At 34.6% G+C, this 17,025-nt stretch overlaps 1 protein-coding gene across 2 annotated transcripts in view; it reads right to left on the reverse strand.

Annotated features, from left to right (window-relative positions):
* Positions 1–493: 493 nt before the first annotated feature.
* Positions 494–17,025, reverse strand: part of Gabrg2 (gamma-aminobutyric acid type A receptor gamma2 subunit) — a 91,009-nt gene continuing 74,477 nt past the window's right edge. Inside the window, exons 7-10 of one of the 2 annotated variants that reach the window (XM_031351490.1) lie at positions 10,602–10,754; positions 6,502–6,707; positions 4,261–4,284; positions 494–2,883 (exon numbers count right to left, since the gene is read on the reverse strand). In XM_031351490.1, coding sequence (XP_031207350.1) covers positions 2,608–2,883; positions 4,261–4,284; positions 6,502–6,707; positions 10,602–10,754 — 659 coding nt within the window. In that variant the 3' untranslated portion in view covers positions 494–2,607. The remainder of the gene's footprint in view (positions 2,884–4,260; positions 4,285–6,501; positions 6,708–10,601; positions 10,755–17,025) is intronic. The other variant, XM_031351491.1, reaches the window with a different exon arrangement.

The following is a 17,025-nucleotide window of genomic DNA, read 5'->3' on the forward strand; positions in this document are numbered from 1 at the left end:
TAAGAAAGATATGATATATTTCTATACTATAAGGGGGCAAATTTGGTTGGAAGGAACTGAAGTACATGGGTACACTGGAAGTGAGAGAAAATGTTTGACCACCTATTAGGTATCATTGACTGGGGTGATGTTATAATTTCTAATTTATAACTTATAAAATAGAGGCTTCTAGCTGTTGCCTTGTCAAGCAGCATTCGAGTGATGCTTTAATTTCAACTCTGAGAACAGAGTCAATAGACATTTGCATTAAAGGTCCTGTACAGAATAAGTCGGGGTCCTCCTCAATATCATTAATTCTTGTGCCTTCCTTCTTTACTCTATCCACAAATGCTTATCTCATTTATTCATTTGGCTCTGTAGTAAAGAGAGTCACATGTTGAATACTGGAAACAGAGTTTACCAGTAAATCTCAGGGTACTCGTGGAAATGAAATTGGAAACAGGAGATCACCCTTGAAAAAGAAACAGAAAACATTTCAACCAGACAACTGAGGTGCCACCAAGAATTAGAATGCAGCATTTTTATTGTAAAAGTCCATATGTTAGCCAATTCTTTTGTGAAAAGGTTTGCAAATACATAGACATGGAGCAGCTGATGATTAAGAATTGGATGATGTATAATATATATCCATATTGCCAGTGTTATACACATGTTGGAAAACTAGCTTTAATTTTTATTTTCATGTCCTGACCGCAAAACACATTTCAAGTTGACAATAATAACTTGTTTCTCACAAATTAAATTTGCCAGCAACTCTCCCAAAGAGTCAACATTGACTATTTTGACATTTGAAAATGAGAAATTAATCATTTATTTACATCTGTTTGAGGTTAGATGCTAAAGCACTGGTATATTAAAGGTTTGTAAAACCAGCAGCTGAATGTTTTCAAGATTCATCCAGATGAATTATAATGACTTCATGTGGTTTTTCTATTAGTAGAAACACTTTCTTTAATTGTCTTGTTATTATCTATAGAGTTACTCTATGATTTAACATTGATTTGAATCAATATTTCCTTAAAGAAAAACTGATTATAGGGTCATATTTTAGAAAAATAAGGACTCAGAATAATCACATTAACTTCCAACTCAACATGTCTGAAGTCAGCCAATCACTCCATTTAATTACTATGGATCAAAATGAGCCCACAGTCAGAGGCGCTATGTCCTCCATGCAAGTTACTCAATATTGTTCCTGTTTTTAATTTAACCTTCAGTACATTGTTTTCAAGCATACTGTATACCAGTCAAGTATGAATATTGTACATCCTTTCATAGGTTCACAAGCAGAAGTTTTAGCAGATATACTTATTTTTTAAATGGAATAATCAAGAACTCTATGCTTAATTCATCAATTGCATACATAGGTATAGGAAATAGATATTATTTTAAAATAAATACACTTTGCCTAAAACAAATTTTTAGAGATGAACATATAAACTACAGTTCTTTAGATTCTCTGGTTATTTCTACAGATAAAGAAGCATCACATATCAACAGTAATGTGAAAAGATGAACCACTTGTTCTGGGTCAGAAAAAGTTATTCACCAGACTACAAGAGGATGTGTTGCTCCCAGCCATATTTATTGAGCACTGACTATATGCCAGGCACAGTGCAAGATGTTGAGAACTAAAAGAAGAAATGACAAGGACTCTGCCCACAAGGCATTCATAATCACTAGAAGCAGATATTGAGATAGAGAGCAAGTTCTGTTAAGAACACACATCTTCAAAGTAAGGTAAAACATCAGCAAGCACATACATTTACTTTATATGCTAGTGATGAAGTTGGGCATAGTTAGAGCTATCAAATGTCAATCAGCCTAAATTGTACTCAAGGTGTTTTAATGTCATACAAGGCAAACATAATTTAAAACCTGAATTTTCATGCATGAAGGAGAAGGTAGTGAACACCCCTTCAATTTGAAGCCCAAATCCTTGTAATTATATTAATATATTATTTTGTAGCCCAAAGAAATAAAATAAAAGACAATGCTATATGATGATAACAAGAGTTCATTTATTTTGGCTCTAAAGAGATGCATGCATTAAACCTGAAGCATTCTACATTACTGAAATATTTACATCACTGTACACATGATATGAAGGAAATTTGCTTCCTACCTTGGAATAAAGGTGTAATAGAGTTCTAATCTAGGCTTTTCTATTGTGATTCTTCACAGATACAGGAGGTATTCTAATTTGTTCCAGTTTATCACAACTTGACCCCAAGTGAACATAACGCACAGCTTTATACCTTTTGTACTAAACTATATGTGAATCAAAGACTGATAGATAACACCACTTAAACACTCCCAGCTTTCACTGATTTCATTGCTGTTGCTCAAAGGTATCTTAGTGTAACAGCTCTTGTTCTAACTTTACTTTGCCTTGCAGGTTTGAAAGACAGTGCACACTGAAATTCAAATTACAATAACCAAAGGAGAGTTGGGCACGGATAGTATGACGTTATATGCATTACTAGGTTGAGACAGAGAAACACACTCAGTGACCACATAGGGGATCATATCATTGGACTTAGAAAGGACATTTTCTCTCCATGAGATTCAGCGAATAAGACCCCTATCAATAAAACCCATACCTCCTTACAGATAAAGATAGGAGACCCAGTAAACAAGATTGAACAGGCAAAAGGCAGTAGGGAAGAAGATCCGAGCATAGGAGTCCATTTTGGCAATGCGAATGTGTATCCTCCCATGTCTCCAGGCTCCTGTTCGGCAATCTTCAAAACAGCAGAAGAAACTTGCACAGTCTTTGCCATCCAAACACTCATAACCATATTCTTCATCCCTCTCTTGAAGGTGTGTGGCATTGTTCATTTGAATGGTTGCTGATCTGGGACGAATATCAATGGTAGGGGCCTGAGACAGGGTAGGTAAGGAGACAGAGCAAAGTTAGTTACTGGAGCTATAGAAAACAATGTCATCCACAATGTCATCAATGAGATGATGAATCTGAAATGAGTATTCAGAAAATTGCTTATGACATCGTGATCTACGATGGTAAAATTGAACTCAGAAAGATAGCACGGTTGCAGGTTTCAGATTTTGAGCTTAAGCAGTGCAGCTGGAAATAATGTCATCAAGCTAATAGCTACAGCAAGACTATAGAACACCAAAAGAAATCAAAGTATAAATATTTAAATCAAACTACATGGAATCTCATTCTATTAATTATTAAATGTGAAGCTGGTTACATGAAGCTAGTTAATGATGCTGCAAGTGAGTAAAATAGAGAAATAAAAATGCTTTGATTTTCAAATCAAATTGCATGTCATGCTAGCTTATAGGCAAATAGGACCCATTGTACTGAATAACTATATCGAATAATTTTGGTAGCAAATGCTAATACACATGGAGAAGTAAAGAAGTTCAATGATTTTATGCAACAAAGATTTAATTTATGTATTAAAAGTATGTAGTTTGTCTAATATTCACCAACTTGAAGCTTAAAGCTGTCAGTGTTTATATACATTGAATGAGATTGAGAATTCCAAAATAAATTAATATCATTACTTTTAGTTTTTCTTAGCAAAAAGAATTGCAACTAATGACAAGGTAAACTAAGATTGAATGCATAACTAATAATAAAATTAAAACAAAACTCAAGGCTTTTTTATAGCTTTTAAAGTATATGGATATAAACTGTAGTTTCTAAATCAGTTATTAGAGAGAACAGAAATCTCATTTCAATATTTCACAGAGCCATCAGGCCCCACATTGACTCTGGCTGGAAAGGAAAGGGAGTTTAACCTACAGTCTGGTAAAGACAGTTTTATTAATATAAAGTTCTCAAGTATATAGAGACTAAGTTCCTAAAAAAAATTAAATCTCATTTTAATGTCTTTACAGAGTTAAATTTTAGCTTTAACAGTGTTTATATATATGAATAGGTACATATATATATATATAAAGAATATGTAAATTATAACAGGTGAAATGGATTTTATTAAATATATATTATAAGACATGGACTTTGGGCTTAAAGAAGACTTGTTACCTATGATAACGATTGGCCTTGTGGTTTTGAGCTGAACGTAGAATCGAAATAGATGCAAATTATGTCTAGTTACTGAATCAATTCTAGAGGGATGTTTAGTGTCCTTCACCTTGAGTGTCCCATCATCTAGTAGATTATTTAAGTGTTCACTCATTAAAAACAATAAAGCACCATGGGAAGCATTAATAGTTAACTCAGCAGTCGCATGCAGTGAAATTTCCATTCCAAAAACAGTATACCTTGAAGGAAAACATCCGAAGAAGCTTTGGATTTGTAGACAGAAAAGAGAATTGCATATTTTTTTTTAATAAAAAAAAGGAAAAGGAAAAAAGAGAAAGAGAAACAAAATAAGACAAATTAAAAATACATTTTGAAAACACAGTAAGTAAAATGAACTGAAAGCATAAACACAGAAGGTGGGCTCTATCTCTGTCATAATTTGCATAGCTAAAGTTACAAAGTGAAATGGTGTGATTGGTAATCCATTTTTTTTTTTTTTTTTTTACAAATTACCCCCCAAGTACTGGACTTTGAAAGCCCATGTTGTCAGTTGAGAGGATGCTTCCTAGTGAATACTTGCCTGTAGAAAAATAGTATGAATTGTGTAATTGTCCTTTAAGAGGACCCCATACATGAGTCCTAACAGTGAGGCATGAAGGGCACATCAAGCAGGAAAGTAAGTTTTCAGCGTCTTAGACCTTCATCATATAGACTATTTCTGGTAAATAAACAAAGTGGTTTAAAAGGAGAAAGTGCGTAAGATTCTCCAGGAATTGTGTTTTCTTGTTTTCTCTGGTCTCTTTTCCTCTCTGCTTTCATTTTGTTTCTTCTTCTGCTATTGCTATACACTTTGGTTAAAGAATGCAACTTTCTGTCTCTGTAGCAGTTTCTACACTGAAGTGACACAGCTGATAAGGAAAGCCAGGAAGCTTTGGCTAAAGGACTTAAGCCTTCGCCTAGAAGCCTGCCTCCCATCCTCATCCCAAGTGACAATCAGCACAACCATCTTATTTGAGGGAGAATGACTTAGGAAATGAAGGAGAGAGATTAAGTAGAGAAACAAAATTTCAAGCAAGAAAAATCAAACAGCAACATGAAAAGGTGGAAATGTACAGACCGAAGAGCATACAGGGAAAGAAAGGACCACATACAGTACAATCAATATTTGGAACACTAAAATCAAGCATTTCCTTTTTCACTAACCAGTAAGGAGAATGATGCTATTTTATTTACCTTCTACCAAGTCTTACTCTCAAAAAAATGCGTCCTTTGTCAAATTTCTTCAGTATTTCTCAGGTGCATCTGGATAAGTGTCAGATACAAATAGAGTTTTCTATAGCCACCCCACAATTTATGGTCAGATAGGTACCCACTGTGATGTTACTCATACTTCTCAGAGCAGAAAACAAGGGAAGGATATCAATCAAGAAGCTAAGACCACTATTCCTGTCACCCTCTCAAAAGGATATAAAATGTTACTGTCATGGGGACTCCTGTAACAGAGGTATTTAGGTCCAGGTGGATAAATGCATGTCTACGTGCTGTCCTCAACACTCCCAGTAAAAGGCAAAGGCTCTACTTATTTATACTTATTCCTTATCCTCTCGTTTTAAGGTTTAGTACAATCAGAAGTCATCTTACCTGTCTCCAAATCAAGCAGTTACCAAAAAATAAAATCAGGTTGTCAACTTCCATTGCCATCTATCATGTGACCTTTTTTAATGTTTTTATATTTTATTAATTTATTTATCTTCATCACAATTTTTATAGAAGCTTTATTTGACAATTGCTTTTTAAATATATTCATCTTATTTTATATGAGGAAGCAGACACCAGAAAGTCCACACTACCGCAACTCATTTGTTTTGAAAACAAAACAATACATGTAGGGATACAAATAAGTACAAGTGTTTTAGTAGTAAAATGCATATGCCTGCATAAACAGACACACACACACATGTGCACACACATACACACATGCATATACACACACATACACACACAAACACACATACATCCCTACACATGTGTATCCACACACATTAAGTTGTATATAAATTAATATGAGTTAAATCAATACAAGAACCTAAAGTTTGTAATGCCTTTGATATGGATTTTAATTAAAATAGTTATATAAAAATATTATAGCAAAATTGTCAAAAAGATCAAAGTCCTTGAGATATAGAATAACTCAGACACATATGCATATCTGAGTATTCTTTAACTCCCCACACATTGTGTACACATTGAAGACAATGGGTAATTACGTTTGCATAAAGAGTCTGACTTAGATATCTTGGAAGTCTGATCTAACCAGTGATCAAACTAAACCTTTATGTCCTGATTGAAAGCTAACTTATTTTCTTTTCATCATGGAGCTCAAAGCACTGAGCCTCAGGGTGGAGTTGAACTAACCACACCAAACCCAATGACCTGCCCTCATGAAGAGTTCAGTTGTCCCAATTAAAAATGATACATACAGGGTTTTTCTTCTTTTTGTCTTTATCCTTGCTTGGTTTTCGGTTGCTGACAAAATAATGCAGGGTTCCATACTCCACCAAAGCAGAAAACACAAAGATGAAGCAAACAGATACAAAGAGATCCATTGCTGTGACATAGGAGACCTTGGGTAGAGATTTTCGGGCTATGGTACTGAGAGTTGTCATGGTCAGGACAGTAGTGATTCCTAGGGAGAGCACAACAAAACAAATCACACGCTAGCATCAGTGATATCCTAAGCACAAAAGGAATGATGCTCTGTCCAAGCTTCTATAGGGTAGAGATGCAATCAAAATGGGGGCAGCCTGACATCAGTTGCTTTACACTGGACTACACTTAATTTTCATATGTATTGATAAATACAGGAAAAATATGGAGAAATAAACCCCAGGAAGTTGGAGGCTATTGAATTATCTGGATTTGGAAAGTTACATGGTTCTAGGAGTCTCTACTACCACCTATTAGTAGGGAGATTTTCCTACTATTCTTATTGGCTTTTACAGTGTTAGATTTAGGGTTGAGGATGGGAAAATAGTATCTACTTTTATAAGGTTTTGAGAGAGTCAACTAGTGTGTTAATGTATGTGCACTGTGTTGTTTTGAGAAACTAGACTGTCGTTCAAGGGTTCATCTTGATAAGAGTCTTCATCTTGATGCTTTTGGGATATGGAGGAATATTTAGTAGAATGGGAGGGAATGAGGGCATTAGAGGTGAGCAACTGAAGACATATTAGGATGCCAGTCCCATCCCCTTTCTCCACATCTCATCTATCTGTATGAGGTAAGCAGAGTTCCTCCTTGATGAACTTCAACCATGATATCCCATGGCTCAGAACAACAAAGCTAAATAACCACGTTCTAAAACTACTGAAACTTTGAACCAAAATAAATCTTTTTTTTCCATTCATGTTGATTTATTTTATACACTTGCTACTCTAATAGAAAACTGACTACCCAGAGCACTGAAATCTAGTAAAGTCTCAAGTATGGTTACATATTTGTGTTGTTTATTTTGGAGGTGATCTACTTCCTATGCTAAAAGAAACTAATTAGGCTGGGTACACATTAATTCAAATTGAACTCCTTGATTGTACCTAATTGCCTCTTTTATTTTTACAGAGACCTTTAAAGCCGATGTGGAAACTGGGCTTTCATTTCCACAATCAGGCCCGAATCTATATTTGAACGTTGAAAATGTGAGAATGTAACTATTTTTGGTGGAAATTGCAGATGAGTTCATTTTAGAAGACCCTGCATGTGACACTTAACTCAAAACAAATTCTGCACATAACCTAAGTAACAATCTCACAAAGCAGAGAGATGTTATTTAAAGGACTCAAGAAAGTTCATCATGGCTATGCAGTGTGTCGCTTGAGGAATTGTTTCATCATATTTCCACGGTCACAGAAAAGAAAAGCTATGGCATTAGGAGGAAGGGAAGTAATAGTTTTAACTGACTCTCCAACCACCAATAAGGTAATTATGTGATTTTGAAGCCTAGTTTTACTGACTGGACTGTCTATTACCTTCGCAAGAAAAATGAGATGCAGAGCATTTGCTAATTACCCCAGTTTGGGCATGAAGTGAGCTTTTCAACAATGCTGTGTTACCTTAGAATACTTGAGTGAGAAATGCCAACATGTATTTTCATCTTGTTGCACACGCACCTTCCCTAAGCTACCAGCTGTGCACCAAACCACATTCATGTGTTACAAGATCCAGAAATATGTCATCATAAATTGGCCCATATCTCTGAGTGTTATTAGGGCCTCTGCCATTGTACAAGTCAGCTCTATCTGTTCTGTGATGAGAAGTTCAAAATCTGCACATGGTTAAGGTAATTCCATTTACATTTTGATGATAAATAACTGAAAAGATCATGGAGCTTCACAAATATACAATCATGTTTTGAAAAGTAATGGCAGACTTGACTCTTTGGAAATTAAAACATTAAAACACAAAAGCCTAAGACCCGGGCTAGGCCTGAGGTAAATTAAATAAAATATCTCATGGGTGGGACTAAATTACCTGTACTTCTCAAACATTTTTAGTGTATAGCTACACTTGAGAAGCACTAATCTAAAGAACTGAGAAAAATTTAAAAGATATAAATGCTCAGCTTGGCTTCTTTTCTTTGGTGACAAATAGAATTCAACAAGTCCTCACACCTAGGACAAACTCCCTGACCAATTTTCTAAGTTGCAGGCCTGTTGCAAACTTACGCTGTGACTTTGTGGATATTACTTAACATTCAGCACATTTGCTCATTTATCTCTGCTCTAAAATATGATACTTTGTATTATTACAACTTCTTCATGTGATCATTGCAAAGCATAGGAACTGTGCTAGAAAGATTGAGCATCCCTGATTAATACACCATCAAAGGAGACCCTGCTTCCTGTCTTCTGAAGAGCCTTCCATCCACACATCTTGATATTTTTTTTCAAATGCTTTGTTGCTAGACAATACTTGTTACTGAGCAGACGAAATGAATTGATCACATAGTCATAAAAGGTCTATTAGTGAAAAGAATCTGGCCTTCCAAAGGAAAGACAGAAATGTTTAAAAAAATAATTTGGGGAAGACGATTTGTTGGAATATACCAGTATATTTATTATATCTAATCATGAACATAAAATTTTTCACTGAATAATTACTGATGCAGTAGCATATTGGAAGCTCTCTGCCAGGGATACACAACACATCTACTATTTCTTCTGAGAGATGGTGATACACTAAAAAGGAACACTCTTCCAGTGTTTTGCTTAACATCCTTGGAGTTTGTTTCAGTATATGGCATTAGACAGGATATTTGAATTGTTGAATAGAATTTGTAACACAAAGTACTGCATATATCAGAAAAAATCAAAATAACTTCATTTTGAAACAGATGGGAAACTAAATTGAGTTTGGAAAAGAACAGATATGCAAATGTTCTTTTTTTCTCAGTAATCACTTATGCCCTCAGTTTAATAACCTGGTACAGATCATTTTGTCAGAAATGATAAGAGTCACTACCATTTTTGAAGCATTTCTCTGCTCAATGTGTTTTGCATAAAATATGTTACTTTGGCCCAATTAAAACCTTCAACTTATGAGGCGGGAATGATAATCTGTTTTACATGAGAAGGAAACATGGATTAGTGATAATGCAGTTTATTGAATACCCCTATTCTATATTACTGGACCTTACAATCCATGTTTCTCTATACTTTCCCCAAAACGGAGTTAGCAAAGCCTATATTACTAGGTTGCACATAGCTAGTGAAAAGAATTGAGGTTTTCTATTCAGTCTGTTGATGGAGACTATAATGTCCCTGTAAGTCAGTTTTGCTTTGGTCTGTAGAAGTTTTCTTCCACAAATAAACAAAAGATGAAAATCTAAGATAGGAATCACCATATCAAAAATACTAACTAAATTATAAATGATTATAAACTAGTTCTATTGCCTAGACTTGTGAATAAGTATTTCTCTCTTATTAATCAGTTAGATGGCTCTTCTGGAAAGAGTCAATTTGTCTAAATATCACCACACTAATTATTTGTGTTGGAATCAACCAAGAGCAATGTGGTAGAGAAAAGATGAACAGTTGACACTAAAAAGCAACTGTGCCCAATTCACTGTGCTTCTCTTCCCAAGTTATTAATACTTCTACCTTGTCAGATCTCAAACTTGTGTATCATCACCAAGCTGATAATTAAGGAAGGATATATGTGGTCAGCTCTCATGATTATGTATGGGTAAACCACAAAGCTTTGAAATTAAGTTTTTGTTTGGTTTTTAATTTTTATTTTATTTTAATTTTGTTATTAATTGCACTAAAGAAAATCTATGCTAATTAAAAAAGATAGAACTATAGAAGTAGTAAACTTTCAATAAAAAAGATAGATAATAGATAAATGATAGATAGATGATAAATAGATAATCATATTGACTGTCTTTAAAATAATAAAACATGGATTTTTATTTTGCCTTTGAATTCAGAGCAAAGCCACTTAGAAGGAAGTATTAAGACTCCTTTTCTCAGATACTTATCTTGGATAACCTTGGGTGACCACAGGGCCTAGAAATACCTCTCACCTAAAGATGTTCTGGCAGGAACAGCATCCTTATTGATCCAGAAGGAAACCCAGGATAGGACCACGATGAGTGTGCAGGGAATGTAGGTCTGGATGGTAAAGTACCCCATTCTTCTGCTCAGATCAAAGTACACAGACATAACCACATAGTCACCTGGAACAAAAGACAGAGCTATGGAAATGCTCATCATACACTGTGCATATGTTTAAATCTTACACACACACTTAATTTCAGATTTTACATGAGAGCTATCTTGAAAGCTCTTTTCTAACTACTTGGGCAAAATAGAAATAACAAAAGTATGAAATATAATCCAGCCTGAGAAGGAGCCTTGCCCTTCTAACAGAAATGGTACTTTCAAGGAGAAAAGAAAGTATTTTTGAATCTTAAAAGTAGTTCTTCTTCTAGATGATTCTGGATCTTGAATTTCTATATGTAGCAACAACGTACAAGGGTTTTCATTGGGTGTGAGTGGTAGGATATCCTCGATGCACTGAGCCTTGCCTATGGGTCATGTACTGCACATTAAGTAACATTTTCCCCATATTACTTCTATGTGTACAATCCACTAGATAGTGTCTTGGTGATTGAGACTTATAGAATAATATTTTACTGAAAATCTATAGTACTTTTCTCACAATGAGATATTTCCTTATGATTTCACTGAATCATATGGTAGTTTTATAGCAATTGCCTTCATTCATGACTATACTTTCATTTGAGTGCTGTTGATGTTATAAGTGCTATCATCTGATTTTATGTGCATGCACAAATCCCTGGATGGTGACCATTCTCTCCAGGGCCACATGGTCAGTACTTAGCATATGGCTTGAGGAAAAATTGTCAGTCCTAATATCTGATGATACATTCATAAAATTATAATGATTATTTTTAAGTTCAAGAAGAATATTATGAAACATTTGGGTTTTAAAAGTGACTGTGGATATAGTATGATATTTAGACTAACAAAGGGTGATGTGAGGGATTTAAAATAATGGAATTAAGCAAAAGGGTCACATGAAACATGAAATGGTGTAGACAGTTATTGTTTTGTTTTTTCTAGTTTTGACTATCATAGTACTTCTTTTCTCCATTTTTGAGGTAACTCAATAAATACATGTAACTGATAACCAAACTGTAAAGCTGAAATAAAGATCCGTTACTTCTGAATGACGATTCTAATGGAACAGAACTCTACTGAGACATGTAGACTGAGAGGATGCAAGTGTATATTTGAGTGGCTATCTTACTCTCAGCATGTGATATATGTATTTTGGGGTTTCTTGCAATAAGTTGACTTTATACTTTTAAAATAATTTAATATATTTAATATATTATGTAATTTTTCTATAATCCCAGCATGAAGCAGGATGATTGCCTAATCAGTCTGTATAGCAGTCTGGGCTGCTCAGTGAGTTTGCAGACAGCCTGTGTTATATATTAAAGCCCTCTCTCCAGCCAACAAGCAAGCAAGCAAGCAAGCAAGCAAACAAACAAACAAAACTAACCAAACCAAGTAAACAAACATACAAAAAACCCTCCTGTCTAATAACTTATATAAAAAATTTAAGAAATACATTTTAAAAACTCTAAGGAATTAAAGAATAGTCATATAGATGTTCCTGAAAATAATATACTTAAGACAACCTAAAGTTGGATTTGGAAAGCGAACATGAATAAATTGCTTGTGAAACTATTGTCACCAGCTTGTACCATTGCTATAAAACAAACTACTGTACCTCTCAAAGTTACAAGAAGCAACATGGCTTATCCATCAACTAATCTACACTTGTACCTTCAAAAGAAACAATTTTGAAGAAAAAAAAATAGACTTTTTTTTTTATTTTGTGAGCAAGTGAGAGTCTACACTTTTACATTAATTGTTTAACTTCTCAAAAATGAACTTTAATTTTGTGCACCATTAACAAGGTTCTAATCTTGATTTGATTCTCCCTTTCCTCGAATGGTCGAGCCTCTCACAGTTTGCTTATCTACCAGCCTTTATTATAAGCTGATGGCTTCTGAACACCTTCATTCCTTGCTTGCAAACTCTATGCCCATTCTAGCGCTGGATTATGGATGCAATCCCAGACCAAGCCACTTAAAAGCAAAGCAGCTTCAGCCAGCATGATGCTTGTCTTATCGCCAAGGCCACATCACATTTTATATGCTTAAAAACTCTTATGCTGAGGAGCCCTGAAAATCTAATCCTCTTAAAGTGCTGCATCAGTGATTTTCCCAGGTCCTAAAGGTTAAATGCTAAGCAAGTCAAGGATGGTGACACTTAAATCTACCTGTTCCACTGATAAGTCCTGACACTTAATACTTAAAGTCATAATAATTGGTAAATTAACTCCATCCCTGTTTATATTTAGCACAGAGAGATAGATTCTATAATTAAGGGCATGACATGTAAAATTTGAGTTAATAAACACAAATATTAATCCTTTTTCTTATTTTTTAGGAAGTTTCCTGTGACTGGTTTGAAAAGGCAAGCCCTCAATGTCAGTGAAGAATGAGGCTCTAGTTACTGTTTACCCATGGTAATAAACAGTCATATGAAAGCATTGAGATCCTGTAGTTAGTGTTTGACAAGAGCCAATGAGACAGATAGCATGACTGCTAAGATACACTGGAGTTTAGAAGACACTGCTGAATTGGATCAGTCTATAAACATCCTAATTAAAAAATGGAAGCAAGGAAATGTGTTATATTGGGAAGGAGATTTTTTTATATTTGTTACAACAGGAAAGAAAAGCTATATCTTCCGTGAAAATTATTGAAAATAAGATTTGGCCAGGAAAGACCATCTGAAAATCTTGACTACAGACAAAAAAAGAAAAAAGAGAGATTGGCAGGATCGACAAAACAGGAAATATATTCACTTATCCTGCTCATTGACAACAGCTCTGAGACTAGCTGAGACATAAAAATGCCTTTGCGTAGCCAGTAGATATTGCTGAAAACAAAATTCTCAAGACTTTTTATACCTTTCTTTTAAATGGTATAAATGAAAATTGATACTACAATCTGATATATAATCCAAACTAACTTTTAAAGAAAGACAGATGTCTTTTTATCTGCTCAAAGATCAGAAAAACATCCTTAATTGATCTGTGAACTGAACCATACACATTGCATAAAATATCTTTATGGAACTATATATTGCTTGTAAGGTTTACATGTTACAGAACGGAAAGCCAAGAGGGCAGGCCTAAAAAGATGCACTGTTGGGGATGCCGAGATGCTGAGACTTGCTGTTCCAGCTCCCTGCCTTGATCCTACCTCAACTGCAACTAAGCTATTTTCTCTAAAGACTTGATTCCTGAGCAACCTCAAAACAGCTCACTTGGTCCAGATTCTTATACTGTTCCAGTTAAAACTTCATTTAAGCCTGCACTTTCTCAGCACACAGAGACTGGACAAGTGCTATAGCTAGCTTTCTTAAAACTAACCATTTTTCTAATTTTTTGGACCAACAAAAAAGAATTTTTTTGTCTCAATTCAGTAGGAAGCAATTATATGAAGATTGTCATCTCAATCCCTTAAGTTGGAGTAGATCTGGTCATTTTATAAGTTATAGGTATGTTGTCAGTTTAGGGTATGATTACAAATAATTATGGTCTTGGAAAGGGAGGGACCAAAATAAAGAGATTAGAATCAGAAATTTCTTTTATTTTTCCTGTCCCTTTCTCTGTATTTCTTCCCGCCTTGGGTAAGGAAGTAGGGGTTGAAAACAAAAAAAGAGGATGTGAAAATATTATAAGAAATTAGACAAAGAGGGATTATTGAATGTACTCTTAAGCCCAAGAACATTATTATATGCATAATCTTACCTTGAAAAAGATCTTTATACTTCAATGTAAAATTGAGGTTATAATTTGTGACACTGGTATAGAATTTAGCATATTTATACAGGTTTAAAGTTTTTACTGGTATACATCTTTGTATACATTGATACGAGATTTTAGATTTAGTTTTATTAAATTATTTTGTGGTTTAACTCCTATATAGCTATTATGCCTATGCAACTCATTTAAAAGACAAGGTTAATCCCAGTCCTTTTAGTACCTGCTCTTACAAACTGTTTAGATTAATTAATGTAAGTTAATAATCAGTCAATGAAATTCTTGGTGTTGAAAACTAGATAGTTATTGTTTTACTATAAACAAGTTGTTTAGGATTTAAGATGATGTTCTTGGTCTAAAAAGATATTTTCAGGTTGATAATGCAAGTTAAGAGAGAAACTGATTTAGATACAGAACTCAGAATTCACTAGGACAGGATACATAATAGAGTACTTTCTCCTGAGTTGCTAAATACAAACAAACTGGACTTTTGTAATGTGCCTCTTATCTAATAATTTTTGTAGTTGTTTTATAATTGTTTCTACTGTATACTACTTTCACTGTAAGAGAAAGAGCTTTTTTAATTTGGACACAAAAGGAGGAAATTGATAAGGTTTGATCTGTTGCTTTGTATCTATTATAATGCTACACTCTGTACCCAAAGGTCTAGGCCAGTGAACTCTCAGTTAGCAGGCTTTGTTATACAAACCTTGTTCCTTAATTTAAAACTATTGGTTAAATAAAAATGTCTACAGCCAATTTCTAGTGGGATTATAGGTGGTTGGGTTTTTGAGTTACCTGGTTGAAGTGAGAAAGAGGAGATAACATTAGAGGTGAGGAGAAGGCACCATGAGAGAAGATATACCATGAGCACATGGCGAGGAGAAAAAGCAAGTATTTGGGAAAGAGCACTGGGATGGTAGCCAGGCCAGTAGTTAGAAAAGTAGATTATTCTGAGTCTCATTTATGTGTAAGCTAGTCTTGGATAAGCCTCAATTGGTTCTACTACATTTGACCTTGTCTTCTATACACAAAACTGTTTACTCTGAAAATCTTAATGGTTTCATGGAGAGAATTTGCCTCTCTGGGAGCTCTGTGGTAATTAGTAGGTACCTTCAAGTTACCAGTAGTGAGAGTTTGCTTCATGTAAGTACTGGGTTGAAGGGTTGGCATGTGTTTTATGAAAATATCCTATTTTGTTATAATAATGAAAAAATAAAAACAAAAATATGAGCATCAAATACACCTTCACTTTCTTCATCTCTCATGATGCTTAATCTGTTTATATACAGTTGAGCTGAAAGTATCTTCAAGGTTATGGTGAAAGCAAATAATGGCCTACTCTCCCCTCCTTTCCCATATGCCTTTCTTACCAACAACCCTTTTTCACCACTGCTCTGCAAAGAGCACTCAAGTAGCTATACCAAAATTAAGGTTGCATGATGTTAAAGCGGGTCCACTTTAAATGGGTTAGATAGAAAGAAAGTGTCTAGAAGCCAGCAATAAATGTTACAAGACAAAGCATTCAGCCAGCCGTTAGCATCTACCTTCCACATTGAGATCAAGGACATCCTTCGCGGCAGGAGAGTTGATTGCCTAACTTTCATTAGAAAAGATTGTTTTCCAAAATTAAATCTGTCATTCACCCTAACACACAAACACTATACAAACTTCATATATAAACTTAGAAGTAAATCTAAATACAACACAGAGAAAATAGATTACCTTTATAACACATACACATAATAGACTACCTTTATAACCTAACGTAGAAAATTCTGCAGATGCATCATGAAATATAGGGGAAATAAAGAAATATAAACAAATGTACTACTTAAATTGAAAACTTCTAATCATAATGAATTCTATAAGTTTTGTGAAAGGCAAAATGACAACCTTGAATAGATTATTTCCCAAATAAATAAGATATTAAGACTAATGTCTTTAATATATAATACAGAATCCCCAATAGTCACTGAGGGAGGAACTTTTCATATATCTGTATTTGTCAAATTTATAACTTGATTTTAAGCCAGATATTTCTTGATAATTCCTTTTGGGTTCCCCAAACCCCAGCTAGATAAATGCATTATATGCATCAGTGATTTCTCTCCCTTTGCTTTCCTTTGCATATTCTTCTTCCTAGATAGAGTAATAGTCTTTCACTGCTTTACTCAATTCAAACTTTTCACCATGCATAAACAAACAGCACAAACACAAACACAAAGACACACACATAAACAGAGAGAGAGGGGGGAGGGGGAGGGGGAGGGGATGGGGAGAGGGAGGGAGGTGGACAGGGAGAGAGAGAGATAAACTCCACAGCGTCTAGATTGCTGCTGTTGTGGGTCATTTTGATGTTGTTTGTATTCTGTTTTTAATGGTAATATGTATGTCTCTGTACACAGAGACAACTCTGGGACCAGCTGAGACTTAAATGTCTATCTATATACAGCCAATAACTCTCATTGGATGCAAAATTCTCATGAGTTATTACTATATACCATCCTTTAAAATGGGATGAATACCAGGGCTATACAGAGAAATCAAAAGAGCAATTTGCAAATTTATCTGGA

This window comes from Mastomys coucha, unplaced genomic scaffold (assembly GCF_008632895.1).
Source record: "Mastomys coucha isolate ucsf_1 unplaced genomic scaffold, UCSF_Mcou_1 pScaffold5, whole genome shotgun sequence".
Lineage (NCBI taxonomy): Eukaryota > Metazoa > Chordata > Mammalia > Rodentia > Muridae > Mastomys > Mastomys coucha.